This window comes from Cordyceps fumosorosea (genome assembly GCF_001636725.1).
Source record: "Cordyceps fumosorosea ARSEF 2679 chromosome Unknown scaffold_1, whole genome shotgun sequence".
NCBI classification, from domain to species: domain Eukaryota; kingdom Fungi; phylum Ascomycota; class Sordariomycetes; order Hypocreales; family Cordycipitaceae; genus Cordyceps; species Cordyceps fumosorosea.
Window position 1 is genome coordinate 577,673 of NW_017387301.1, and position 25,020 is coordinate 602,692.

At 56.0% G+C, this 25,020-nt stretch overlaps 9 protein-coding genes across 9 annotated transcripts; 6 read left to right on the forward strand and 3 right to left on the reverse strand.

Moving 5' to 3' along the window:
• Positions 1-465: 465 nt before the first annotated feature.
• ISF_00180 (hypothetical protein) lies at positions 466-1,304 on the forward strand (the record flags this gene model as incomplete). The annotated part of the gene is made up of 2 exons (XM_018843787.1): positions 466-615; positions 843-1,304. 2 exons carry the CDS (start codon positions 466-468, stop codon positions 1,302-1,304), a joined length of 612 nt encoding a protein of 203 aa, XP_018708237.1.
• Positions 1,305-2,917: 1,613 nt separating this feature from the next.
• ISF_00181 (calnexin precursor) lies at positions 2,918-4,809 on the forward strand (the record flags this gene model as incomplete). The annotated part of the gene is made up of 4 exons (XM_018843788.1): positions 2,918-3,028; positions 3,136-3,433; positions 3,488-4,272; positions 4,324-4,809. 4 exons carry the CDS (start codon positions 2,918-2,920, stop codon positions 4,807-4,809), a joined length of 1,680 nt encoding a protein of 559 aa, XP_018708238.1.
• Positions 4,810-5,847: 1,038 nt separating this feature from the next.
• ISF_00182 (methylmalonate-semialdehyde dehydrogenase) lies at positions 5,848-7,637 on the forward strand (the record flags this gene model as incomplete). The annotated part of the gene is made up of 2 exons (XM_018843789.1): positions 5,848-6,517; positions 6,583-7,637. 2 exons carry the CDS (start codon positions 5,848-5,850, stop codon positions 7,635-7,637), a joined length of 1,725 nt encoding a protein of 574 aa, XP_018708239.1.
• A 966-nt stretch (positions 7,638-8,603) lies between these two features.
• On the forward strand, positions 8,604-10,730 carry ISF_00183 (F-box domain, cyclin-like protein; the record flags this gene model as incomplete). Its single annotated transcript, XM_018843790.1, has 1 exon — positions 8,604-10,730. The coding sequence occupies one exon, from the start codon at positions 8,604-8,606 to the stop codon at positions 10,728-10,730; it is 2,127 nt and encodes a 708-aa protein (XP_018708240.1).
• Positions 10,731-10,979: 249 nt separating this feature from the next.
• ISF_00184 (phenol 2-monooxygenase) lies at positions 10,980-12,803 on the reverse strand (the record flags this gene model as incomplete). The annotated part of the gene is made up of 3 exons (XM_018843791.1): positions 10,980-11,284; positions 11,340-12,410; positions 12,461-12,803. The coding sequence occupies 3 exons, from the start codon at positions 12,801-12,803 to the stop codon at positions 10,980-10,982; spliced, it is 1,719 nt and encodes a 572-aa protein (XP_018708241.1).
• A 2,097-nt stretch (positions 12,804-14,900) lies between these two features.
• Positions 14,901-16,090, reverse strand: ISF_00185 (dehydrogenase/reductase SDR family member 8 precursor; the record flags this gene model as incomplete). The annotated part of the gene is made up of 2 exons (XM_018843792.1): positions 14,901-15,634; positions 15,697-16,090. 2 exons carry the CDS (start codon positions 16,088-16,090, stop codon positions 14,901-14,903), a joined length of 1,128 nt encoding a protein of 375 aa, XP_018708242.1.
• Positions 16,091-17,052: 962 nt separating this feature from the next.
• ISF_00186 (IdgA domain protein) lies at positions 17,053-19,590 on the forward strand (the record flags this gene model as incomplete). Its single annotated transcript, XM_018843793.1, has 4 exons — positions 17,053-17,466; positions 17,528-18,204; positions 18,264-18,557; positions 18,615-19,590. The coding sequence occupies 4 exons, from the start codon at positions 17,053-17,055 to the stop codon at positions 19,588-19,590; spliced, it is 2,361 nt and encodes a 786-aa protein (XP_018708243.1).
• A 331-nt stretch (positions 19,591-19,921) lies between these two features.
• ISF_00187 (IdgA domain protein) lies at positions 19,922-21,637 on the forward strand (the record flags this gene model as incomplete). Its single annotated transcript, XM_018843794.1, has 1 exon — positions 19,922-21,637. One exon carries the CDS (start codon positions 19,922-19,924, stop codon positions 21,635-21,637), a length of 1,716 nt encoding a protein of 571 aa, XP_018708244.1.
• Positions 21,638-21,969: 332 nt separating this feature from the next.
• On the reverse strand, positions 21,970-22,811 carry ISF_00188 (DNA replication complex GINS protein sld5; the record flags this gene model as incomplete). Its single annotated transcript, XM_018843795.1, has 3 exons — positions 21,970-22,329; positions 22,391-22,571; positions 22,687-22,811. The coding sequence occupies 3 exons, from the start codon at positions 22,809-22,811 to the stop codon at positions 21,970-21,972; spliced, it is 666 nt and encodes a 221-aa protein (XP_018708245.1).
• Positions 22,812-25,020: the final 2,209 nt, after the last annotated feature.

Genomic DNA, 25,020 nt, shown 5'->3' on the forward strand with positions numbered 1-25,020 from the left:
CACCACGCCCACACCCTCCCCCATCCCGTCCAATTCTTTCTTTTCAGTGCTTTGTTTTTGTTTTGCGGGTAGCCCGGTGGCCTTGCAATGGGTCAAAGCTCGAGTGTACATGCTACCTTGGGTCCAATCCGTTGTCCATCCGTCGTACCGGGGGCGTTTTCTTGCATGGAGGAACCTGCAGACCTCGTAACATTATTTGTCCACCCCCATCGGAATGTGAATGCCCAGCAGCCACCACACCCGTCAGGTTGCCATTCAGGCGGCTCGGCACGGGAGGATGGGCCTGGACGAAAAAGCTATATTATGGCTGCGTGGCCCTCCTCGCACTCCCCCTTCCCCCCTGCCCTTCTCCTCCTCTTCTTCCCTCTCCAACACACACTCGTTATATCAAGTCTCTCGTTGCTGCTTCTTCTGCTTCGTCCTTGTTCTAATACCCCAAGTGCAACTTTAATACCTCTTATCAAAATGCGTTTCACTCTCGCTCTCGCTCTCGGCGCTGCCGTCGCCGTCTCGGCCCAGTCTGCCACCAGCAGCGCTGCTGCTCCCAAATCCTCCCAGGAGGTCTGCCTGGATAACTGCGGCAACGATGTCAACTGCAAGGCTCACTGCATCACCGTACGTATCTCCTCTCGGCCTTCCCTGTTCCAGCGTGGTTCGCTTTTAGCATCGGCGTCAGGTTCAGATCTGTCTGGGGAAGCAGGGCATCCATCAATGTTTTGCCCAAGCCCACTTGCAGCACCGATCTCCCCCCCCCCCAACGCTACTGCGAACCCCTGCTGCCAGGCCTCTCTCCTGTGTTGCTTCTCAAACATCTTTACTGACATTGTCCTCTTTCGCACTAGGTCCCCTCGCCCAACGAAGACCAGGCAAACCAGACCACCGCCTGCGCCGCCAAGTGCCCCCAGGGCAACGGCAGCCCTGCTGACACCCAGACCTTCGCCGACTGCGTCCAGAAGTGCATCACCGATTACTACTACAACAAGGAGGGCGGCACCCCCAACCAGAGCGCTGGCTCCGGCTCCGGCAGCAGCTCCGCCGCCGCCGCTCCCACCTCCGGTGCCGCCGCCAACCCCAGCGCGTCCTCCGCCGCCGGCAGCAGCGGTACCAAGTCTGGCTCCGCCGGCAGCAGCGCCACCAGCTCCGGTGCCTCGGCCTCCCAGAGCGCCTCCAAGACCGAGGGCGGCTCCTCGGGCTCGCAGACCAGCGCCAGCGCCAGCAGTACTGCCAGCAAGGGCGCCGCTGCTGGCCTCGTTGCCGGCTCCGGCTCCGTCCTGGGCCTCGTCGCTGCCCTCTTTGCTCTGTAAATTAGGCCGCGCTTGAGTTTGAGTTTGTTTGTTTACGCTCGGGTGCGTTGATGTGCTGTTGAGTCATGTCGCGCGAGGATGTAATGCGATCAGGATCGTCCATGGCAGCGGTTCGGGGATGGACTAGCGAGTAATATACATATATCGTTAGTCGATCCGGGGCTACAGTTTGTGGCTCTGGTTTTTTAAACCATCTTGGTATCCATGCATTCTGAATTGAAGTGCTTTTTTGTGGCTGTGTTTGTTTCCATGTGGTGCTGCTCTTCCAACCGCGTCGCTACCCTATAGCAGGGATCTGAGGAATCATTTCTCGAGGCGTCCGAGGCGCAGAAGGCGTCTTACTAAATAAAAAGAGATATCTTCATTCGTATGATATGCTGACTTGGTTTATGTTAACCCCATGGTCTCTGATAGTGGTGTAGATGGTGTGGTTATTTGTTGGTGCTTTGGTGCTCCCCGGCTCGCTTTTCAACATTACAAACGGCCACACGGACAGCCGTGGAACGCGCCAGACCTCCCAAGATCAGGGGACTATTCGTCAATGACATATAAAATGCGCGCCAATGTGCAATTGGCCGATCGCGTTGCGTAAACAGGAACAGTGTCGGCAGTGACATGCAATCGAGGCTTTGTCCGTGCAAACTATTTAGTGTGGAGAGAGGCCGATGGTGGCTGTGGGGGACAGCTTTTGGAGATGGCCAGTGCCTGGACAGGGCCCAATCACGAATCTGTGCCACTGGCCTTGGATGGACTAGAGGTGCTCAGAAGCGCCATGTATCGCCTGCTTGTGACACTTTTCGCGGCGTGTAAGGGTAGAAGCTTATTGATGGCGCGACATCATGATTACCTGTTGGTACACGTGGCCTGGAGTGCATCCAGAGTGAGCCGGACCTGAGTGCCACGCATCTCCACTACGGGGGCCTCTGGCGAGCGAGGAGCCACAAGGCGCCTATTTCATGAACCTTTTGGAGTCTCGCTGACCGACCTACCTTTCTTGGAATAGAGGCGATGACCACTAGTCGTGCGTATTTTTTGAGGAAGAACTACGGCAGGACAGTGAAGTAAAGAATTGAGAGTAGTCGTGTGCGTCAATGGCCAATGGCTCATGCATTGTTGTGGTCTGAAATCTGCGGCGTTGCATTGTGAGGCGGTTGGCTGGGTTTCGAGAGCTCCTGGGACCAGTTACGGGACCCAGGAACCAGGCCTAGGAGTCCTAAGCCGCCCGCTGTAGCCCGCTAACAAAGAGACGGAGCGCCTGTAAGGAACCTGGTTGGAACCAAAGTACCCACCTGGTTGGAGTTCCAGCCAACCCCCGCAGAGGCGCACTTTATTAGGTACTTTACCTCATTGTAGGTAGGGTCCTCAATCAACGTGTCCTTTTAGTCGGGGTAGCTTTCCCTCATCAAGGGCCCGAATTTCTTCAACTTGCCTCTTCGTTTCTTTCTTCCTTCCACCTCTTCATCTGCTCAACCTCACCCTCGGTTTTCTGCATCGTCGAGCGCTGGGTCGTCATTGGCATTCTTCTGTCCCTTTGCCAGTCTCCCATTTTAGTTCTCCCTCTCGTGTCTCCCTGTTCATTTCCTGCCTCTTCTGCCACACTCTCTCTGGTCATCATGAAGTTCAACGCTGCCGCTGCCGCCACGGCGGCCGCCATGTTCGCTGGCATCGCCCATGCTGAAGACGCCGAGGCTTCCCCTGTTGCCGTCGAGCTCCCCACTTTCACTGTGAGTTTATCCCTCATCAATGGCATCGATCGCATTCACGCTTTCTGCTGATGGCGAGGCTCGCCGTCAAACAAACGTGACACTCGCTGACTCTCCTACCTCTCTAGCCCACCACCATCAAGGCCGACTTTCTCGAGCAGTTCACCGATGACTGGGAGAAGCGCTGGAAGCCCTCCACCGCCAAGAAGGACATGAAGGGCGCCGATAAGGACAAGGAGGAGGAGGAATGGGCCTACGTCGGCCAGTGGGCTGTTGAGGAGCCTACCGTCTACAAGGGCGCCGAGGGCGACAAAGGTCTTGTTCTCAAGAACCCCGCCGCTCACCACGCCATCTCGGCCAAGTTCCCCAAGAAGATTGACAACAAGGGCAAGACCCTCGTCGTCCAGTACGAGGTCAAGCTTCAGAGTAAGTTCCACTTTGCCGCGGCGTACTCGTGCGAACGCTGACACCGGTTCGCAGATGGCCTCGAGTGTGGTGGCGCCTACATGAAGCTCCTCCGCGATAACAAGGCGCTTCACCAGGAGGAGTTCAGCAACGCTACCCCCTACGTCATCATGTTTGGTCCCGACAAGTGTGGCCACACCAACAAGGTGCACTTTATCTTCAACCACAAGAACCCCAAGACTGGCGAGTACGAGGAGAAGCACTTGATCTCGCCTCCCTCGGCCAGAATTGTCAAGACAACTGAGCTCTACACTCTGATTGTCAACCCCGACAACACCTACGCCATTCGACAGAACGGCGAGGAGGTCAAGTCTGGTTCCCTCCTCGAGGACTTCTCCCCCTCCGTCAACCCCCCGGCCGAGATTGATGATGAGAAGGACACCAAGCCTGAGGACTGGGTTGACCAGGCTCGCATCCCTGACCCTGAGGCTAAGAAGCCCGAGGATTGGGATGAGGAGGCTCCTTTCGAGATTGTCGACGAGGAAGCCACCAAGCCCGAGGATTGGCTCGACGACGAGCCCCTCACCGTCGCTGACCCCGAGGCCCAGAAGCCGGAGGATTGGGAGGATGAGGAAGATGGTGACTGGATCGCCCCTACCGTCCCCAACCCCAAGTGTGCTGATGTCTCTGGCTGTGGCCCCTGGGAGAAGCCCATGAAGAAGAACCCCGACTACAAGGGCAAGTGGACCGCTCCCTACGTTGACAACCCCGCCTACAAGGGACCTTGGGCTCCTCGCAAGATCAAGAACCCTGCCTACTTCGAGGACAAGACCCCTGCCAACTTTGAGCCTATGGGCGCCGTAAGTTTTCTGCGTCCCCTGCGTTCCCCTGAGTGTACTGACAAGTATTAGATTGGTTTCGAGATTTGGACCATGCAGAGCGACATCATGTTCAACAACATTTACATTGGTCACTCCATCGCCGACGCTGAGAAGCTTGGGAATGAGACGTTTGTGCCTAAGCACGCCGCGGAGAAGGCCCTGGAGGAGGCTGACAAGCCCAAGGCTGAGGAGCCCAAGTCGCCGTCTGACCTCAAGTTCCTCGACGACCCTGTTGTCTTTGTGCGCGAGAAGGTTAGCCTTTTCCTCGCCATTGCTCAGAAGGACCCCATTGAGGCTATCCGATTCGTCCCCGAGGTTGCTGCTGGCATTGGTGCCATTATTGTCTCGCTGATTGCCGTCACTCTTGGTATTCTTCGTCTGGGTAAGGCCCCCGCTCCCGCTCAGGGCAAGAAGGCCGAGAAGAGCAAGAAGGAGGAGGGCTCCAAGGCCACGACGACTGGTGCCGAGAAGGCAAAGGGTGAAGCTACTAAGCGTAACACCCGCAGCCAGAACTGAGCGCATGTAATGTAAATACCTGAGGCTGGGGCGACCGAAGGAAAGGAAGCGAGAAGCAATGATGGGGAATACCAAAATGAAATTATTTGTGATTTTAGCTGAAATTTGAGATGAGCCAGAAGTGTACGTTTCAACGAAGCAATGTTTTAAGTCATCTAGCTTACAGTAGTATTGGTGCTGTATGGGAATGCTGGTATGCCGGTCAGCACGTTTCGCGCCGGAGACGGATCGAGATGGGCATAAATAGGAAAATAAAAAGTTACATCCAAGCTTGCGGGATTGATTTCCGAGGACGGTTGCATACAAGTAGTTTTTGCTTATAGGTTACTATAATCATGGCCGAGCGTGGTTTGGGCGGTGACCTTGAACGCCCTTGATACCTACAGTAGGTAGGGAAAAGGAACACCGGCGGTATTGATTGCTCCGCATGTTCCACCTTTAAAGTCTGATCTGGATCGATGGTGCGCCCTCTGGTGTCCACAGCACAGCATGCATGTAAATGCTGGGCAAGCCAACAGGGAGGGCGCGAGGGAAAATTGAAGCCATCGTGGGCAAATGCTGGTTGGGCCGGTAACGGAGAAGAGGGTGAGCTGTGAGATGGAACGGCGGTGGCTTTGGCCAGTAATAATGAGATAAAGCTGATGCAATTGAGACATGGAGGCGCCCTCGGCGGTGCGGAAGCCGGCGGCCTAGGAGAAGGCGAGAAGGCCCCAAAGGCTGGGGGGCCCCACATGTAAATGATGGATGGCCCTCTGCTACCCCGACTTGCCCGACCATAACCGCGCCTTCTGAGCATGGGCAAGTTCGCCTGCCTACCAAACCGGCCGCCGTTTGCCTTGTCCGTCTGTCCACCCCGTTCTCCACGGTCGTCTGGACAAGACAATCCCGCCCCAAATAAGAAAGCCATCCCGCCCCCTCTCTCGCCCCATCCCTCGACTTTTACAAAAAGGTAGTACGTTTTGCTCTCATCCAAAACCATCCTCACTACCTTGACGATTGGACTCCCTCCCCCACCATCGTCTCCGTTGACTTGTCACGATGCGTCGGCTCATCTCCCGCAGCGTTTCTGTCAGCGCCGCCACCCGCTCGCCGGCTTCGTCCGCCGCTCCCCGTTCAACCCTCGTCGCCATGTCGTCGTCCAAGAGCGCCGTGGCCGCGCGTAGAATTCACGCCACGGCCCAGCAGATGCGTCCCGCCGCCGGCGCTGCCGCCCTGGCCTCGACCGCCACCAGCTACCCGACCACCCACGAAAAGATCCAGCCGGTCCAGGACACGCCCTACTTCGTCGACAACAAGTTCGTCCAGTCCAAGGCGTCCGCCTTCATCGACCTGCCCGACCCGGCCACCAACAACCTCGTCACTCGCGTCCCGCAGATGACCGAGGAGGAGATGCGCGCCGCCGTCGCCAGCGCCGAGAAGGCGTTCGCCTCCTGGCGCAACACCTCGGTCCTCCACCGACAGCAGATCATGTTCAAGTTCGTCGCCCTCATCCGCGAGAACTGGGACCGCCTTGCCGCTAGCATCACCCTCGAGCAGGGCAAGACCTTTGCCGACGCCAAGGGTGACGTCCTCCGCGGCCTGCAGGTTGCTGAGGCTGCCTGCGGCGCTCCCGAGCTCCTCAAGGGCGAGGTGCTCGAGGTTGCCAAGGACATGGAGACGAGAACCTACCGTGAGCCATTGGGCGTCGTTGCTGCCATCTGCCCATTCAGTAAGATTACACCAACCCAAGGTTTCCAAAGTCGCGAGCTTTGACTAACGCCCCGAACCTCTTAGACTTCCCGGCCATGATTCCTCTCTGGTGCATCCCCATTGCCACCATCACCGGCAACACCCTCATCCTCAAGCCCTCGGAGCGTGACCCCGGTGCCGCCATGATCCTCGCCGAGCTCGTGCAAAAGGCCGGCTTCCCCGACGGCGTCGTCAACGTCATCCATGGCGCGCACAAGACGGTCGACTTCATCCTCGACGAGCCCGCCATCAAGGCCGTCAGCTTCGTCGGCGGCAACAAGGCTGGCGAGTACATCTTCTCGCGCGGTTCGGCCAACGGCAAGCGCGTGCAGGCCAACCTGGGTGCCAAGAACCACGCGGCCGTGTTGCCCGACTGCAACAAGAACCACTTCATCAACAGCGTCGTCGGCGCCGCTTTTGGCGCGGCCGGCCAGCGCTGCATGGCCCTCAGCACCCTCGTCATGGTCGGCGAGACCAAGGAGTGGCTGTCTGAGGTGGCCGAGAGCGCCAAGAAGCTCAAGGTCGACGGCGGCTTCGAGGACGGCGCCGACCTCGGCCCCGTCATCTCCCCGCACAGCAAGGAGCGCATCGAGGGCCTAATCGCCTCGGCCGAGAAGGAGGGCGCCACCATCCTGCTCGACGGCCGCGGCTTCAAGCCCTCCAAGTACCCCAACGGCAACTTCATCGGCCCGACCATCATCTCCAACGTCACGCCGGACATGACGTGCTACAAGGAGGAGATCTTCGGCCCCGTCCTCGTCTGCCTCAACGTCGAGACCATGGACGACGCCATCGACCTGATTAACAAGAACGAGTACGGCAACGGCGTCGCCATCTTCACCAAGTCGGGCCCCACGGCCGAGACCTTCCGCCGCAACATCGAGGCCGGTCAGGTCGGCATCAACGTGCCCATCCCCGTCCCGCTGCCCATGTTCTCCTTCACCGGCAACAAGAAGAGCATTGCTGGCGGCGGCGCTAGCACCTTTTACGGCAAGCCGGGCATCAACTTTTACACACAGCTCAAGACGGTGACGGCCTTGTGGCAGAGCAACGATGCGGTGGCCAAGAAGGCGACGGTGGCCATGCCTACCCTGCAGTGAGGGGAGTGAAGCGATTTTTTTTTTAAAGACAAAAGAAAAAACAACGAGAGGAAGAGGAGAAGGTTGATGGATTTGATGCTGTTAAAAAAGTATTATAAGATTTGCACTGTGAGCTAGCTTAGCTTGTAATGGTTTAATGTAGCAATATCACAGGTTGGTAATTGTCACACCCACCCAGCCATGTTGATCTCTCCGCCCCGGATCTTCATTGTCCTTGACCAACGTGCTCAATTTGACGGGGGCTAAAATTACAAAGTTGACACCTCAGCCGTTGAACTCGGTATCCGTACTTTTTAAGCGAGGGGGGTTTGTCTTTTCGACAAATCACTTTGTTAGTGAAGCTGGGGCGTTTGCTTCAGAATTCCAGTCAACTTTGTCTTACTCCTCAACCCAGTGTGAGCGGCTAACAACGGATGTTTGAGAGTTACACGTCTTTCTAAAAGGAAAAAAAAAAAACGGAACAAAACAAAAACAAACATGCATCCTCCGTGGGGGTCTCGCCTCTCAGCGCCCTGAGCATAGTACATACTGTACATACATACATACATACATACACCCCCAACGCAACTACCTCCGACCCCTAGATAGGAGAAGACAAACGCAAGCTCTGCAATGCACCGCGGGGGTCGAAGAAAAATCAATGACCATGCAGCATTTCCCCCCGCCCCCGAACGAGCCGAATTTTGTCGTTCACTTGAAACGGGCACGGCGTTCTTCTTTTAGACAAATTGTGACAAAGGGCGCCCGCAGAAACACAGCAACAATAGCAAGCAAGTGGCTGGGAATGTCGCCCATCCGGAGATGCAGATGCGGCGGGACAGTTTCAGATTTTGATAAAAAAATCTCCCGAACACCCCGAACAAGTAAATATATAGCTGCTGCTGCTTTTGGTTTTCATATTCCTGCAAACACTTCTGCTGATATACGTTTTGGGGCGTAGCCCAACTGTTAGACACAGAGAGGCCCATGCAAGTCACATGGCGACGGCGAACACCACCGCCAACACCCAACCGCCGTCCGGACCCGCGCCGCTCCTCCCGCATCAACGACAGCGACGACGACGATGAGCACAACATCCGCCGCGTGGGCCACCTGACGCTCTGCAAGCTGCGTGACGCCATCGCACGCGCACAGGCGCTCTCCCGATCCTCCTGGGCCGCGGCCTCTGCCTTTTCGCGACATGGTCCTGCCCGCGCTGACCTCACGACCATGACGCCACCTACACCAGGCGCCCCCGCGGCCGCAGTCTCCCGCGCGTCCGCCACCACCATGGCACTCACCGACCTGCCCTACACCGTCTTCGCCGAAATTGCGTCGCACCTGTCTCCGTGCGAGGCCATCGCAGCTCGGCGCGTGTCGCGGACCGTCTACGCCGCGCTGACCCGCGCCGAGCTGTGCATCAGCCTCCTGCTGCGGCACTTCCCCCGCGCGCGCGAGAGCCGCGAGCTCCGGACGTTGCTGCGGCGGGGCGACGCTGCCCTGCTCGAGGCCGTCCGATGGGCCGACGCGCTGGCGGCGACGGCGCGCCGCTACCATCACCTCGGCGCCGCAACGCCCCGCACGGTCGACACCATCCGGGTCGCGCGCGAGGACCACAACGGCGGTTTGCTGCGTGGCGTCACGCCCTGGCACCGCTTCTTGCGCCTTGACGACAAGACGGCCGCGTTCCACCACTGGGACCCCGCATGGGCGTGCGATGCCACGGCCGGCCTGCTGGTGCACCCTGTAGAGGGCTGGCGGTATGTGCTGCGCGACGTAGACTCCGGCTGTACGTGGCCGGTGCCGTTCGGCACGGTGAACCGGCTGGTGCGCCGTGTACGGCTTGCACACGGACTCCTCGTATTTGAGTGGTGTGAGAAGCAGCCGGTCGGCGAGGAGGACGACGCACACAGGCATTTTGCCACGGCCTATGACGTGAGAAGGATGGGACGGCCAGACGGCGTCGGAGTTGGGAGAGAGGATGAATTGTACACGCTGAGGCGATACAGAAAGGTCAGGCGCGATGACGAGGCGGAAGTAGACGAATGCGCAGTCACATTTCGCTGTGAATGGAAGATTCACAGCCTCGGAATCCCGCTGCGCCACCAAGACCGTTTCTTCTCCGCGCACAACAGCACGCACTACGTTGTATACATCTGGCAGTCCTCGCGCTCGCCGTGGGGTGAGGACGAGCCGCTAGAGAGGCTCATCATCTGGGACATCAGCGTGCCGTCACCCTCCTCGGCGCCCGCTCCGTCCTCCGGCGGCGGCGGCGAGCCGCGCATCATCGCCCAGCTAGACGGCGCACAGCTCGATCACTGGGGCGTGCGGCAGCGAGGTGCGCCCGCGCTGCGCTGCCTCGCGCTCGACGACTGCACTCGAGATTCGGCGGCGAGCGCTGCCTGCGGCCACGTCTTTATCGTCGAGGAGGAGCATCGGTGGTCCGCAGGCCCTCATAGTAGCCCGACACCCCCGCGCCTGCACCACGTCAAAGCTACTGGAATTCCACTCTCCGGGTCTGGCCCGCGCTGGGTTGACGAGTGCGGCGGCGGCGGGGTCCAGTCGGACGCCGGCGGGATGCCCTTCTGCTGGCGGCCCGCAGATGGTGCTGAGACGTGGGCCGGCCGCTGCCCATGCTGGCGCCACGACGACTTCCCGTACCTGACTGTCTGTGAGGTCCGCGACGTGCAGGCCGGCGTACGCTTCAGTGCCCGCCATTGCTTCATGCTCGAGACACTATCTGTGCACGTTAAGCCGCGGTTGCGCGTCCACGGGGTACCGCGACCTGCACCCCATACGCCGCGGCGGCTCTCGTCATCGACCAAGACGAGCAGCAGTCACGGTGGCAGGAACGCGAAATTGACAACTGTTCTTGGAGGTGCAGGTGAGTACAAGTCTCGACGAGGCCGAGCCAGCGAGGCAGTTCGTGAGGGTCGCGATAACCTGGGCGCTGGGAGTGAGAGCGAGTTCGACGGGTCTGACGCTATAGCCCGGGAGGTTCAGTTCGGGGATGACGCCTGGCCGATGCTCCTCAACGCGGGATACATTTGTGGTGACGAGAGGTGGCTGATTGGAGAAGCCACTGACGGTTCTATAACCATTATGCATTTCTAAGGCGGCGAATTGACCACTCTTCTTTTTTCATTTTTTATCTTGACACGTCAGCACCTCGGCATTGGAGTTTGTTATTCACGACCGATGACTCTTTTTCAGCCTAAGTCGCCGTTCTGGCCGACAGCGGTTAGCCAGTACATAGATGTCGCGCCTTCTTGCGGCTCAATGGGCAATTTCGGTTCAAGGCAGGAATATATAGATGCCGTTCTTAGGAGATGCAATATACAAGAATAGAGAGAGTACTTTTGCTCATGACGTTGAGGACTCGTCTGGTAGCTTGAGGAATCCACCATAATATTCGTCAAGCCACCTGGCGGCGTTCGCACCAGATTCGTCGAGTCCAGCGTCCCAGCGCCCGACGGAACCAACATAGCCGTCTGGTCGGACGGTAATGATGGCGACCTCGCCTGGTGCCAGGCGTCCCAGCCATTTTTCTGTACAACGCACACCGCGTGTATCCTGCTCTGGGACATTGTCTAGGTACAACGTCCAGCGGCTTTCCTGCAGCAGAAAGGGTAGGTCTGAAATCTCAAACGCCGACTTCGGCATGGTTGCTGGGCCATGGTGTCAATGATGTCTCTTTAATACCGTCATCACTGGGATACTTACTAATGAGGGCAAACGTGAACAGCTCGCTAGCTTTGACGTAGCGCTCAGGACGAGTGTATACGTCTTCAGGGACTGAGGATCTGGGTTGGCGGGCGTACGAACTCGTCGCTGCAGCAGACAATGCATTCACAAACGAAGTGCGGGAGGATATGGAGTTGCAGAATGATTCCAGAAAGGTGGCGGATTGGAACACGTCCCACGCGAAGAGATATATGCGGAATTGGCCCATCATGGGGATGTCAAGCTGGATGTCTACGGGGTTGGCGTCAATGTAACGAGTGACCTTTGCAGGTGGCAGAATGCTTCCTGGGCGTGCCGCTTCGGGGCATGGAAACGCTGCTTCGTCATGGATGACAGATGGCTGCGTGAGGATGCTGGGGCCATACTCGGCACCAATCCCAGAAATGAAGCGGACGTTGAACAAAAAGTTTTTGGCTAGTGCCACAGCGTCACCATTGGCAATTTGGTTGGCATGTTCATAGTCAAAGTTGACGAGATCAAGAGCGACCTTGCGGCGTTCTTCTTCGTAGCTGGCCATGAGCTCTGGACGTGCGAAGCCTCGAGCGGCGAGGTTGAGCTTCCATGCCAGATTCCAAGAGTCGTGCATTGCCGTGTTCATGCCCTGTGCTGACTTGGGAGAATGCGTGTGGCTGGCGTCGCCTGCAAGGAAGACAGTAGCCGACTCATCACTGAAACGACTTGCTAAACGCTGTCCGACTTGATAGCGACCAAACCATTCAATACAGCTCCAGTCGATATGGAAAGGTGCCATAATTTTGCGAGCTTGTTCCATGACAAATGATTGACCGAGGTCATCGCCTCTAGCAAGGTCGGCAAGCGCGGTTGGTGTTTGGCACGTTTTGAGCTCAATGTAGAGACGGGTCATGTTGCGTTCGCGTGGGACAATCAGAATTGACCCATGCTCTTCTGAGTAGACCAGAGTTTTGGACCAAATATCTGGAAAATCTGTGATAAGCTCGCCATCGAGGACACCCCAGATGGCAGGCTGTGAGACACCGACGGCTTCAACTCCGGGAATGGCTTTACGAACTCGGGAGTGTGCACCGTCGCCTTATTTCTTGTTAGTTACATCCACCAAAAATGGGCAACTAAAGACTTACATCCAACAAGATACTCTGCTAGAAGCGGTTGGACGTCATCGCTACCAACGCCCTTATAATTGACCTGGAGAGCAGACTGGCCAATCTTGGTTGACAGTTGCTCGTAAGATTCAAAGAAAACATTCCGAAGGACTTCCCTGCCGCGCAAGCGCATATCACCCATGAATAAATCCTCAACCATGCCTTGATGAGCGAGAAGAATGCATGGGTCGAGAACATCGATCACGGGAGGATAGTGAACTTCACGACCCAACCGGTGGAGCTTCTCAGTCGGAGTACTGCGCCAGAACGAAATGTCAAACACCTTGACACCGCGTTGTAATAGAGGGTCAGCTAGGCGCATCTGTCGAAATGTCTCTATCGTCTTTGGCTGCAGTCCGTCGGCACTGTTGACATGTAAGTGACAAGCTACAGGGAGAGGACAGAAGGTGTAGTTACCGGCCGACTGTTGTTTTCCCGTCTCTCTCATCTATCACTTGTACATCGATGCCGAACCTGGCGAGATTGCATGCGAGCATAAGACCAGCTGGACCGGCACCGACGACGCAAACTTGGCACTGGGGTGTTGAGGCCCTCGGGATTTGGAGGCGGGAGAAAGAGGCTGATACTTCGCCATTCGGAGAGGGTGAGTGTCTGATGATTTGCTCTTCACTGGGATGCTGACCAGGAGACCTGACTGTTTGTAGAATACCCGGCGCCATGGTAATAGATTGTGTTTGGTGGTGTGGTCGGTAGGGTTCTGCGTGTAGGGTGGGAATAGGCCGTGTTGGGCGCTGACGATGCAAGCAGTCCAACAAAGGGGCGCAGGACGACCGAAAAGGCTATATGCGTTGCTGTGTGAAAGATATAGTAGAAATCTTGGTCGGTTGCTGCGAAAGCTGCCACCCCCGAATATCTTCCAATTCGTGCGATGGGCCAGGAATCAAGACAAACTGGAGTTGATCTGAGTTGGAATTTTGGTCGATTGCGGCGTAGGGTGTAGCTTTTAATGGACTAGCTACCGCGAAGGACTGAAAATCACTAATGTTGCGCGAGACAGGGCTCAGTATGCCATGGATAGTAGTTTTGTGTAAATTTTGGCGGTGAAAGGGCAAGAAATGCAGGTGAAAACAACCGCCGGTGTCGTTTTCGCAGATGCTGTAAGTTTTTCGTGTGGTTGGAGGAAGGCAAGACCGGATATACGTAGAACAGAAAGAAGACAGGGAAAAAAAAGCTGCCACCAAGATGAAACGAGTGCGATAAGGACATGCAAATGGATGACATACCCCCAAGAATAACAAGAGACTAAAAGGCCAGCGCTGGAGACTGCGAAAGTGGAAATGGTCATCGACTCAATCGTGAGATGGCATGATTTCTGGCGCGCGGTGGAGGCGGAGGACCGTTTCTGGCCAAGGCTGGAATGGCTTGCAGCGGCCAGACTTGGGGCAGAAACTTCTTTGGCAAAAGAGTCTAAGCCAAGCGTGTAAGAGGAACCCTGCGGATGGCCGAATGGCCTGAAGAGCATGGCAAAGTCCGCAGCACTGGTCCCCGGCAGAAAAGAAAGTGTGAAAGCGTATTTGAGCCCAGCGAGCCGTGTAACTGCGGCGGCGCCTGCGAGACCTTTTTGGCGGGGCATAGCCGTGTCAAAGTGGTCTGATTTTGAGGCCCAGCTGGACACTTTGGTCGGTGTCAAAGTGGCGCCATAATCAGTCGCCACGACATGCGTGCCGACTTTGGGTGTGTTGGAAGCCTTTGTTGATGCAAGCGCGGGGCCCGAAAAGCTCCGCATTGTGATATTGAGGCTGCCCATTCGTGCATCATGTAATTATTCTCCTTCGGTTCTGGTTCATGCATATTTTGGCCCATGCTCACTTCCACGTTGGGGCCGCGCAGCACAGGTTTGTCGCTCTGCAGCCCTCACTGGTTGCAGTGATGAGGTTGCGAGGCCATATTGATTCGACGTCGATAGCGCACGGGAGCCGGATGATTCGGATGCCGCTGACATTAATCGCGTCGTCGTATCATCTCGTGATATTTGACGTCGCTGTTGTAGGAGAAGGGAAAAAGGAGGTACATAGGTAAGCTTGGGCGCTGCGGCTGGCAAACGGGCACCCGACAGCCGGCACTTGGAGCAACGCTCTGCCAGCTGCCAGATGGACGGACAGCTGCCCGCTAGCTGTCCGCTTGTCAGCTGGTCGACTGCAAATCATCTGCACCTACCATATTTAAACGAACGGCATATTACCATACCATATGTGAAAGACTGACTGTATTATTACTACTACCTGCTTGCAATAACAACAAAAATCGACAAGAGCAATGGCGACTCCAGCAATAATAATGACGGCGCAAAAAATATCACAAGGAAATGGACGTGCACACGGTCGACTTTCTCAACTCCCTCCATCATGCCTCAGCTGCAAACGAACCACCTTTGCTCAATCTGATACGGCTTCTACGTTCAGTCTTGAGCCACGAGCACCGTGCTCTCGCCCGTATCACTAGCCTTTTCCTTTTCAAAGGACGCATTCACATCCTTGATCACCTGGCGGCCATTCCACTTCGACATGTACTTGTCGCCGTCAATGCGCGACCTATACGACAGCCAGTCTGGCAAGGCTCGCATCAGCGAAGCTAAGCCACCTGTCTCGGGCAAGATGACGTTGCCGCTGCGGCCCGTGAGAACTTGCTTGACAATGCCCTCTGCAATCGTGTCAATCTCCAGACTCGGCATCAGGAAGTCGTTGCCTTGGTGGAAACCCTGGAACAGCGGCGTTTTCACGTGGCCCGGATGGACAATGACGGTGCGGACCTTCGGCGCGTGGTATCGAGTGACGAGCTCGGCCGAGAGGCCCTCGTGGAACGCCATCGCCGCAGCCTTGGAGGCAGCGTAGTCGGTCATGGCGGGTGTGGTGATCCAAGATGCCGCCGATGCAACAGTGACAATCATGCCATGGTTGCTCTCAATCATGCTGGGCAGGAATGCCTTGGTGATCCAGTAGTGGCTGAGCGTGTTCACGTCAAAGGTGAAGCGAACATCGCCGGGCTCCGAGTCGAGAATGGTTTTGCCCCGCGCAACACCGGCATTGTTGATGAGGACAGTAGGCTGTCCAACCTCGATGCGCACCCTCTCTGCGACTTCCTGCACGCTCGCTGGGGAGCGGAGATCACATTTGTAATGGTGAACTCGCGAAGCTAGCTTCGGTTAGCATCTTGACACCCAAGACCGGGAAGTCTGTTGAACGAGTATCACTTACAGGTAGCATACGCCATCGGCTGCACGTCTAGAACAACAACCTTTATCGCTAGCTCGTCAAATAGCTTGACTATCTGGGCGCCGATGCCAGCGGCACCGCCGGTGATGAGAACAATCTCGCGCGACCAGTCATATCGGTCCTTGACCCAGTTGTTTCGGGTCTTGTCGGACAGGTATCTGACTATGGTTCTGAGAAGTCCCCAGTAGAAGAGTTTCTTGATGCCACCGTATGCGGTCGGGTGCAGAATGCTCAGGTCACTGCCGCGCTTGGTGTAGCGTGCAAGCAGCAACAGCGGAAGCACGAGCGATGGGTTAAGGGCTGTTCTGGCAAACAGCTTGAAAAGAGGGACGCTGTAGAGCCCCTCTCGGGGAAGGAAGCCCTGGTGCATGGGCATGATGAAGCGCGAAAATGCTGTTGCAGGTAGGCTTGGCTGGATTTCTCGAAGTGGCGATTCAGACCCTGGGTGCGCTGCGTCACGATGGAAGCAGTTAAATGGATCCTTGGTATTTTGCAGACAGTCAAAACGGATTGACTACTATTTAGGAGGTCTGAACTCTGATGGAGGATTTATGAAAACAAGAATGTCACAGATGTCAAGTTCATCGCCTACTTGGTCGACACTAGCACCTCGGCAAGCTCAAAAGTGCGGAGAAGCTCCCCTTTATTGTTAGTTGGCGCAGTCAGATGCTTAGCAGTTTCCAGTAAGGTGTATAAATACCACTTTGAAAGAAAACAGCCAACGCGTCGTTTGGCCAATGCCCGTATTTTGCCCAGCGGAACCCTGGAGTGACCGAGTCCGACGGACGGAGCTGTAGAGGAACTGACGCGGTTTGGGGCATATAACCGGCACGTTTCTACCATGGATTATCTAGCGGGTATATGGATTTACTGCACCTACAATGTCAACGAGATATTTGGCTGAAAGCAGGCTGACTCAAATTGAAACTGACCACTCCAATACTGCGAATAAACCCTGGGTCAATTCACCACGACCCCATGTCCGGTATAATTACAGAACGGCCGTGCGGCACCCGCCGAAGTCCTCCGCCTCCGGTCCAGACTGCAGTCCACATCCCACAGCGGAAGCCGCCTAAAGCCCGCTGAAGCCACTGAAGCCCGCTAATCGGCCAACTTGGGCCTCTAACGCGGACAGGTCTCCACTCGGCGCGCTCTAAAGCCCAGTTCCGATGGTGTAGTTTTCATCCAGTCTTTTCATCCTCAGTTCCGCGCCATCCCCGGAATACGGCTGCAGCACAGGGGAAAGGGCAGATATCGAAGTTGAGGCTATTCGACTAAGGGCGAGAAAAATCCTCCGAAGCCGCGTCTTGCCTCGGTGAAGCTGAGAACTCCGGAGCCATGAAGACAGCTCTCCTCCGCCTGTCACGGGCGCAATGCCTACGCGGCTCGCGTCCGGCGCGCCATCTCCAATTCAACCCAACGGCTGGCTACCGGTCTTTCGCATCGTCACCGGCTGCCGCTTCGGGCCTGGGAGAGTTCTTGTCAGTGTCGGAGGAGGTTACGGATGCCGTGGCCACAAACAAGCCCGTGGTAGCTCTTGAGTCCACCATCTACACACACGGCATGTTGGGAAACGACCTTGCCAAGGAGCACCTCGAATTGGTGCGCAGACATGGTGGGATCCCTGCAATAATCGCCATCGTCGACGGATGCCCCAAAGTTGGCGTTTCGTATGAAGAGATTCTGCGCATGATTGAGGATAAGGGCACGGTCAAGGCTTCCCGAAGAGACATCGCGTACCTTGTGGGCATGGTATAGTCAATCCACTCAAGACTAGTCAACTGCAAGTTGTATAGCTGACATGCCGCAACAGGGTATGACTGGGCGCAAAATTCATGGCGGTACCACAATCGCTGGAACCATGCTCCTGGCCAAGGCCGCCGGGATCCGCGTCTTCGGTACTGGTGGTCTCGGCGGTGTTCACCGCGGCGGCGAAAACTCCATGGATGTCTCTGCTGACCTTACGGAGCTGGGACGCACGCGAGTTGCCGTTATTGGCTCTGGGTGCAAGGGCTTCCTTGATATCCCACGCACTCTCGAGTACCTCGAGACGCAGGGCTGCTTGGTGTCGACCTTTGCGGACGGCCGACAGGGCAGCGTTGACTTCCCTGCTTTTTGGGCCCGAGAGAGCGGAATCAAGAGCCCCTCCACTGTGTACACGGAGAAGGAAGCCGCTGCCATGATCTACTCCCAGGAAAAGTTGGGCATCGAGTCAGGCATGTTCTTTGCCAACCCCATTTCTGAGGAGCACGGCATTCCAGCCCCGGAGATGCAGGTTGTCATTGAACAGGCCGTCAGAGAAGCCAACGAAAAGGGATTTACTGGCAAAAACAATACACCGTACATACTTGGACGCCTCAGGGAGCTCACTTCTGAAAAAACAGTTGTCGCCAACAAAGCTCTTGTGCATTCCAATATCGTCCGGGCCACCAAGGTTTCCGTCGAGCTGTCGCACTTATTGTCGTCTAGCTCAAACCAAATTGGCAGCTCGTAAGTGCGATTCGACAAGAGTTCTGCTAGATAGCTGTCTAATATAGCATCATAAATAGACCGCTCTCGCACCAGTCTGCCTTTGTCAGTACACCTCCCTTGAAGGCAAAAGACGAACCAGCACCTGTCACGGCGCCTACGACAAACATTATGATTGCCGGGTCTGTTGCAGTTGACCTAAGTTGTGATTATTCCGTTCCTACATCTGGGACTACCTCACCTCAGCCGCATGTGTCGAACCCATCCCGTATTAGCCAGTCTATCGGAGGTGTTGGACGCAACGTTGCTGTAGCCGCGCACCTGGCAAGTGGAGGCTCTGGCGTCCAATTCTGCAGCATGATTGGTGATGACATGTAAGTTTGAAGCGCTTTGTCGTTCCTATTATCAGCCCTGTACTGATTCCACTACAGAGCCGGCCAAACAGTTCTGACCTCACTGGAAGCAGCGGGCTTGAATACTTCATCAATCATGAAGTTAGATCGCCAGAAATATCCCGACGGGCGCACTGCGCAGTACGTCGCGGTCAATGATTCAAACAAGGATCTAGTGCTGGCAATGGCAGATATGAACATTTTCTCTAAAAATTCGTTTTCGAACCATTGGCGCTCTGCTGTCGCCACCTCCAAGCCAAAGTGGCTTGTTGTCGATGGCAACTGGTCCCCTACAGAGATTCGAAACTGGATCAGAGCCGGCGAAGAAAATGGCGCCAAAGTTGCCTTTGAGCCGGTCTCTGCCGAAAAGTCCAAGGGTCTTTTTTGCCGTGAACAAGGCCTTCCAAGACTCAACCTATATCCCGAACCTAGCATTAGCCTGGCATCCCCCAACACCTATGAGCTCGCTGCAATGTACACCGCAGCCAAAGAAAACGGATACTTTGATCCCATGGACTGGTTTGAAGTTATTGACGCCTTTGGAATGAGAGGCGCACGCGATCGCTTCGTCCACCTTACGTCTATGGAGCTCACTGACGCCGGCGTTCCTATCCAAACGATACAGCTGCTCCCGTATATTCCCACGATTCTGACGAAGCTTGGATCGAAGGGTGTCCTGATGACAGCAATACTCGGGAAAGATGATCCCCGCCTGCGAGACAGAGATGAAGAAGCATTCATCTTGACCCGCTCGTCACCGACACATCCGGTAGTAGGGGGAGTGTACATGCGCTTATTCCCTCCGGTGGAGACTGTGAGAGACATTGTATCTGTGAATGGGGTTGGAGATACATTCCTCGGAGTCCTGATCTCCGGTCTGGCACAAGGCGGCCGTATTGACAAGCTGGTGGATGTTGCCCAGCGTGGTGCCGTCCTGACGTTGAAGAGTACGGAATCTGTAAGCCCGCAATTGGGTAATCTGGCGGAAGAATTAAAGAATGCATCAAAACGATGATTCTGAGAAACATTAGGGATTGGCTATTTTTTTGCGTAGCGACTTTTAATTGATTATACTTAACACTTCGAATGACTTGTTAAAACCGTCAGCCTCGTGGAGGCTAACGATGCCCATTGGCCAACCAACATGAAGCCCCACATGAACTTTCGCAAGGCTGAGATGGACCACCAAAAAAATATTCCTGGGAAAGACGACCGACGTTTTTCAGCAACTCTTCCCACGTTGCAAAAGACGCAATTACTGGTGCAGCTTGGCAGTGAGCTTTCAGACGACCATGGCACCTTCAAAAAAACAAGATCCCTCCGATAGGGAATTTTCGGATAGCGAAATGTCTTCCGACGTGGAGTCGAACCATAGCGATGTGGAGGAGACCAAGCAAAAAGCAGCCAGCGTGTTTTACGAAAAGGATTCGGACGAAGAGGAGCTTGAGCGACTGGTTCTCGGTGACACGGCAGGCTTCCGGGCGAATTTATTCAAAAATGATGGCAAGGGGTCCTTTGGTGGCCTGGGTGAGGACGTGGATATGGATGCCGGCACCGGTGACTTGGAAGAGGTGGACGACAACGACCTGTTCATGATGGACACTACGACGGCGAAGACAAAGGGCCCGATCACTTCGGCCCCCAAAGTTGAAAACGACCCTAATGCCCCCGTGTGGGTGGACAGCGACGACGACCGGCTGGCTATCTCGCTCGCCGGTACGACAAGACTGCGCAAGCTCCGCCTCACCGAGGCCGAGGACCTGGTCAGCGGCACCGAGTACTGCCGCCGCCTGCGCCAGCAATACCTGCGTCTGACCCCTGCCCCCGCATGGGCGAAAGAGGCCGAGGGCCGTCCCTCCAAGCGCCGGCGCTCGTCCGCCGGCGCTGCCGACTCTGACTCGTCCAACAGCGATGGAGACGACGACGACGACGCCTTCTTCGCCCAACCGCTTGAGAAGTTCCTGCGCAGCGCCGGGCGCCTAGGTGGCGCCGGCGGCCCGCGTCGCCTGCGACCCGAGGTCATCGATATCCAGCGCACGCGCGAGATCCCCGACAAGCACAAGGCGCCGGTGGCCTCGCTGTCGTTCCACCCGCAGTACCCGGTGCTGCTGTCCGCGAGCAGTGCGTCGATCCTGCACCTGCACCACATCGCGCCCGACGCGCAGCCGACGCCGAACCCGCGGCTGACCTCGGTGCAGGCGCGCCGCGTGGACGTGCGCCGCGCCGCGTTCCTGTACCCCGACGGCGACAAGATCGTGTTCGGCGGGCGCCGGCGGTACTTCCACACGTGGGACCTGCCGTCGGGCGCCGTGTCCAAGACGACGCGCGTGCTCGGTCACCACAAGCTGGAGCACCGCACCATGGAACGCTTCCGGCTGAGCCCGTGCGGGCGCTACATGGCGGTCGCGGGCTCGTCGCGCAAGGGCGGCGGCGTCGTCGACGTGCTGAGCGTCGCGACGACGCAGTGGATCGCGGGCGCGCGGCTGACGGGCCGCCACGGCGTCGCCGACTTTGCCTGGTGGGGCACCGGCGACGGGCTCTCGATCCTCGGCAGGGACGGCCAGGTCGGCGAGTACAGCGTCGAGGCGCGCGCGTTCGTTGGCGTCTGGCACGACGAGGGCTGCGTGGGCGGCATCGTCATCGCGCTCGGTGGGCACCAGGGCCCGGCCGCGCTCGGCGACGACCGCTGGGTCGCGGTCGGTTCCAACAGCGGCATCACCAACATCTACGACCGTAGCGCGCTGCTGGCGGCGGCCAAGGCCGACGACGGCAGTGTTTCGATCAAGGAGCGGCCGACGCCGACGCGCACGTTTGAGCAGCTCGTCACGCCCGTCACGGAGCTCGCGTTCTCGCCCGACGGCCAGCTCTTCGCGTTTGCCAGCCAGCACAAGAAGGACGCCCTCCGGCTGGTGCACTTGCCGACGTGTACCGTGTACAGGAACTGGCCGACGGAGCAGACCAACATTGGCCGCGTCACGGCGGTCGCGTTTGGCCGCCAGAGCAACCTGCTCGCGGTGGGCAACGACACGGGAAAGATCAGGCTATGGGACATTCGGAGTTGAAGGAAAGGAGAAAATGACGGACGACTGGGGAGCAAGGGTCTCTCGGCCAACAGGTTTCATACGACAGATGAGACTCACAGCATTCGGCGTTTTTGGTGTAATTAAATGCTTAAGAAGATTTTGACCATTTTTTTGGTTGTTGGTATTAAATTCTATATGGAATCTAGTTCATCATTAAATTCATTATGTCATGCTGCCAAACGCGACCCGGTTGCCGAATGGCAAAGGTAGAGAGCCGCCCTGGCCAGTCAGGCTTTTTGGTCATCGCCGCCAAATGCGCGCAACTCGTGGCACTTTATTCTTCGTATCCTGGCGCACCTCGTGGCCTTTTGCTATACCAATTCCGCGTCCATGTCGAGCACCAGCTGCCGGGCGTTGGACCACCGCAGGATCAAAATGTCGCCGTTTGACGCCGACAGCGTGACGTCGGCGTCGGTGCCGCGGCCGTGGACGTCCTTGTCGCGGAGCATGCGGATGAAGACGGCCGTGTCCAGGTCTGGTGAGTCGATCATGCTGACGTTGCCGGCCGTGTCGTTGAGGTTCTGCAGCTTCTCGGGGAAGGCGGCGAGGAAGGAGGAGAGGTAGTGGTTGTGGAGGAGGGCCTGGTGGCGCGTCGCGTAGGCGAGTTCCGTGGATGACAGTCGGCTTCGCATCTCTTCCGTCGAGAGGTAATGGAGGGTATGCTTGTCAATCTGCAGGAAAGAACAGTTAGCAGACTGGTATAGCGGTTGGAGGGGAATCGGCGCGTTCAACCTTTGCGATTCGAGCGCGCAGATAGCTCCGAACGAGAAATCTGTATCGCTCTAGTTCGGTCTGGATTACGATGAGGGAGAAGTTGGTCTTTGGATCCATGTCGCCCGTCATGTTCTCGATCCTTTCGATTTGCGCCTTGATCTGGTCATTTACGCGCTCGAGCAGCCCGTCCGACGGCCAGCTAGAGAAATCCTCAACATTAGCCGGCGGGACGCCTAGGGAAGTCCGATTGAGCCACGAATGGAAGGGAGCATCGCGCAGAAAGTAGAGTGCAGCAAGGACTTGGCGGTACTTACGCTAGGAGCTCCGGCGCAGACCTCTCTGCGATCCATCGACGTGTCAAGGCTTGCAGGTCGCGTGTCTGGCGGGGAATCTGGTGCGTTTGGGGGTCGACCTCGCGGAGGATATCGTCAATGTCCATGCTGGGCGGCTGGCGTGCGGCCGCCTGGTAATGCTGCAGCGCGGCGTCTCGGGCGTTTAAGACCAACAGTCAATGGTTTGTAAAGCAAAGAAAGAGGTGGGTGGGTGTAAATTGCTGTCACCAGTTGTTCCCGTTGCGAGGGAGGGGTGGGTGGTGGGGTTTTGAGATGAATCGCGCTATGATGGGATAACCTGGAGGGCAGACAGGGGCAGTATTCATTAAATAATCGGTCGCGTTGTTCTTTTTTTAGAAAATACAAAATGAAACTTATCACTTGTGACGGGAAAAGATTATTCTTCGTTATATGCACTTATATTGCCAGATATCTAGGATGTAGGAAGGTCAACGGCAAAATCCAGGGTCTTTGCTTCATCAAGTACTTCTGTAGAAAGCCTTGCACTTAGGATGCAGAAGGGAGAGTCCATACGCCACTACAAGTACAGCCGCGACTGGGTTTTTACTCTCTCCAAGCTTCCAAAATTTTTATCAAATAGTATTCAGGTAATGACTGGTGATACATGCGAGAATAATGACTCAAAGATCAATCGCCAGCAAAATATCACGCCTGACAAAGACATGGCAACCATGATTCTGTCCAGTGAACACGGACAGCGAGCGACACTCCTGGCTCTGAATCTGATACTTTGCAAAACGCAGCACATGCCAGAAATTGAACCGCGACACAGCATAGAATAAACACTACGCCTCGATGGTCAGCATTGTTTGGATATCCCCTTCCAAAGCCGTGGCTGCTAGTATTCTAGAAGCAGGCATTCAGGAAGGGTATCAACACCGAAAGGGTACTCCATTTACACTTACCTTCCTACTTTTTGGCCTTTGGTCGGGGCACTGGCGGGGCAACGTAGCAGGTAGACCACTTGCAGGTGGCTTCGTAGCAGTCTCTACACTTCTTTCTGCAATAACCGCCATCCGCTTCTCTCACCATTCTCCAAACGCACTCGTCAACCAAGGCCTCCTTCTCGATTGCGGCCATTCTTTGATCTGGGATTGAAAAGACTTGAAGTTGAGGTGGATGATGATCTTGTAGAAATGCCGTTGCGTAAGAGAAGAGAGGTGGTGGTAGCATGTATGAAGGGAAGAGGATTGGGGGACTCCTTGTAGACGGGCTTTAATAAGATGCCATTGCGAACTGTGAATCTGTGAATACTGCGTGCACAATACAGCCCAACGTACAAAGCACCCAACTGGCGCAACCCGCAATCATTGCTATCCAGTATGGCTTGGTGGCCTACTCGCTGAGTGGCTTTTCATCCACAGGAGATACTGATTGAAGGTTGGAGGTAACCCAAACCTCCAATCAAATGAGGCCAATACACACTGCTCAGGACAGCTAGGGCGCCCTGACAAATAATATGCTCTAGGGCGTGAGGTATCTCCCTGGTCCTCACACTTGAAGAGTCACACATAACTCAGACGTCTAGGCGACTGTGAGGCGGTTTGGCAAAGTTGGGTACGAATTGCCACAGGAATGATGCGAGAAATGGCACATAAATAACTAGAGCCCTGCTCATGCCATACACAAATAATTGGAGGCTCATACTTGTGTCACGCACATGCGGCGAGCGATGGGTGCGTGGCAGGTGTAACCGCTGTTCACGAAGTTGTCCGTCTTGTATTCCATCCCGCCATCTTTTCTGCTAGCCATTCCGTAGTCAATACGTACCGCCACTCAATCTGCAATCTTTCTGCTTGTCCCGCCATCGTCCGCTGTCAATCCGTGGATCTTCCTTTTTTTTCCCTGCCGTCCTTCTTCCCACCTTGACATTTGCCTCCTCATCCATTGCCGCCTGACACTTCCATTGACCCTCCGGTACTTAATTATGAGTTTCTGGTCTACGAGAGCAATGAGAACATCAACATCGATGAACTGCCGATTGTTGGTGAAAGGAGTAAACCCAGGAGGCTCTCCGATCTGTCAATTGATGTATATACCTGCTTACCTAGTTAGTTGCCTGAGATGAATTCCATACCTGAAGAACACCAAATAATCACTAGCAGTTTCCCTGTCTTCCGTTACGTACCTGCCTATTAATTTTATTCGGACGAGTTTTCTAGCACAACTGGATAATGAGCATCTGCATCAGGCAATACACTCATTGTTGGTTCTGCGCGGAATTAGGCGCCGCGTTGCTTGGTGGTCATGGAATCGTTCCGTCCACCACTCCGCTGCCGAGGCATTACGGCGGGC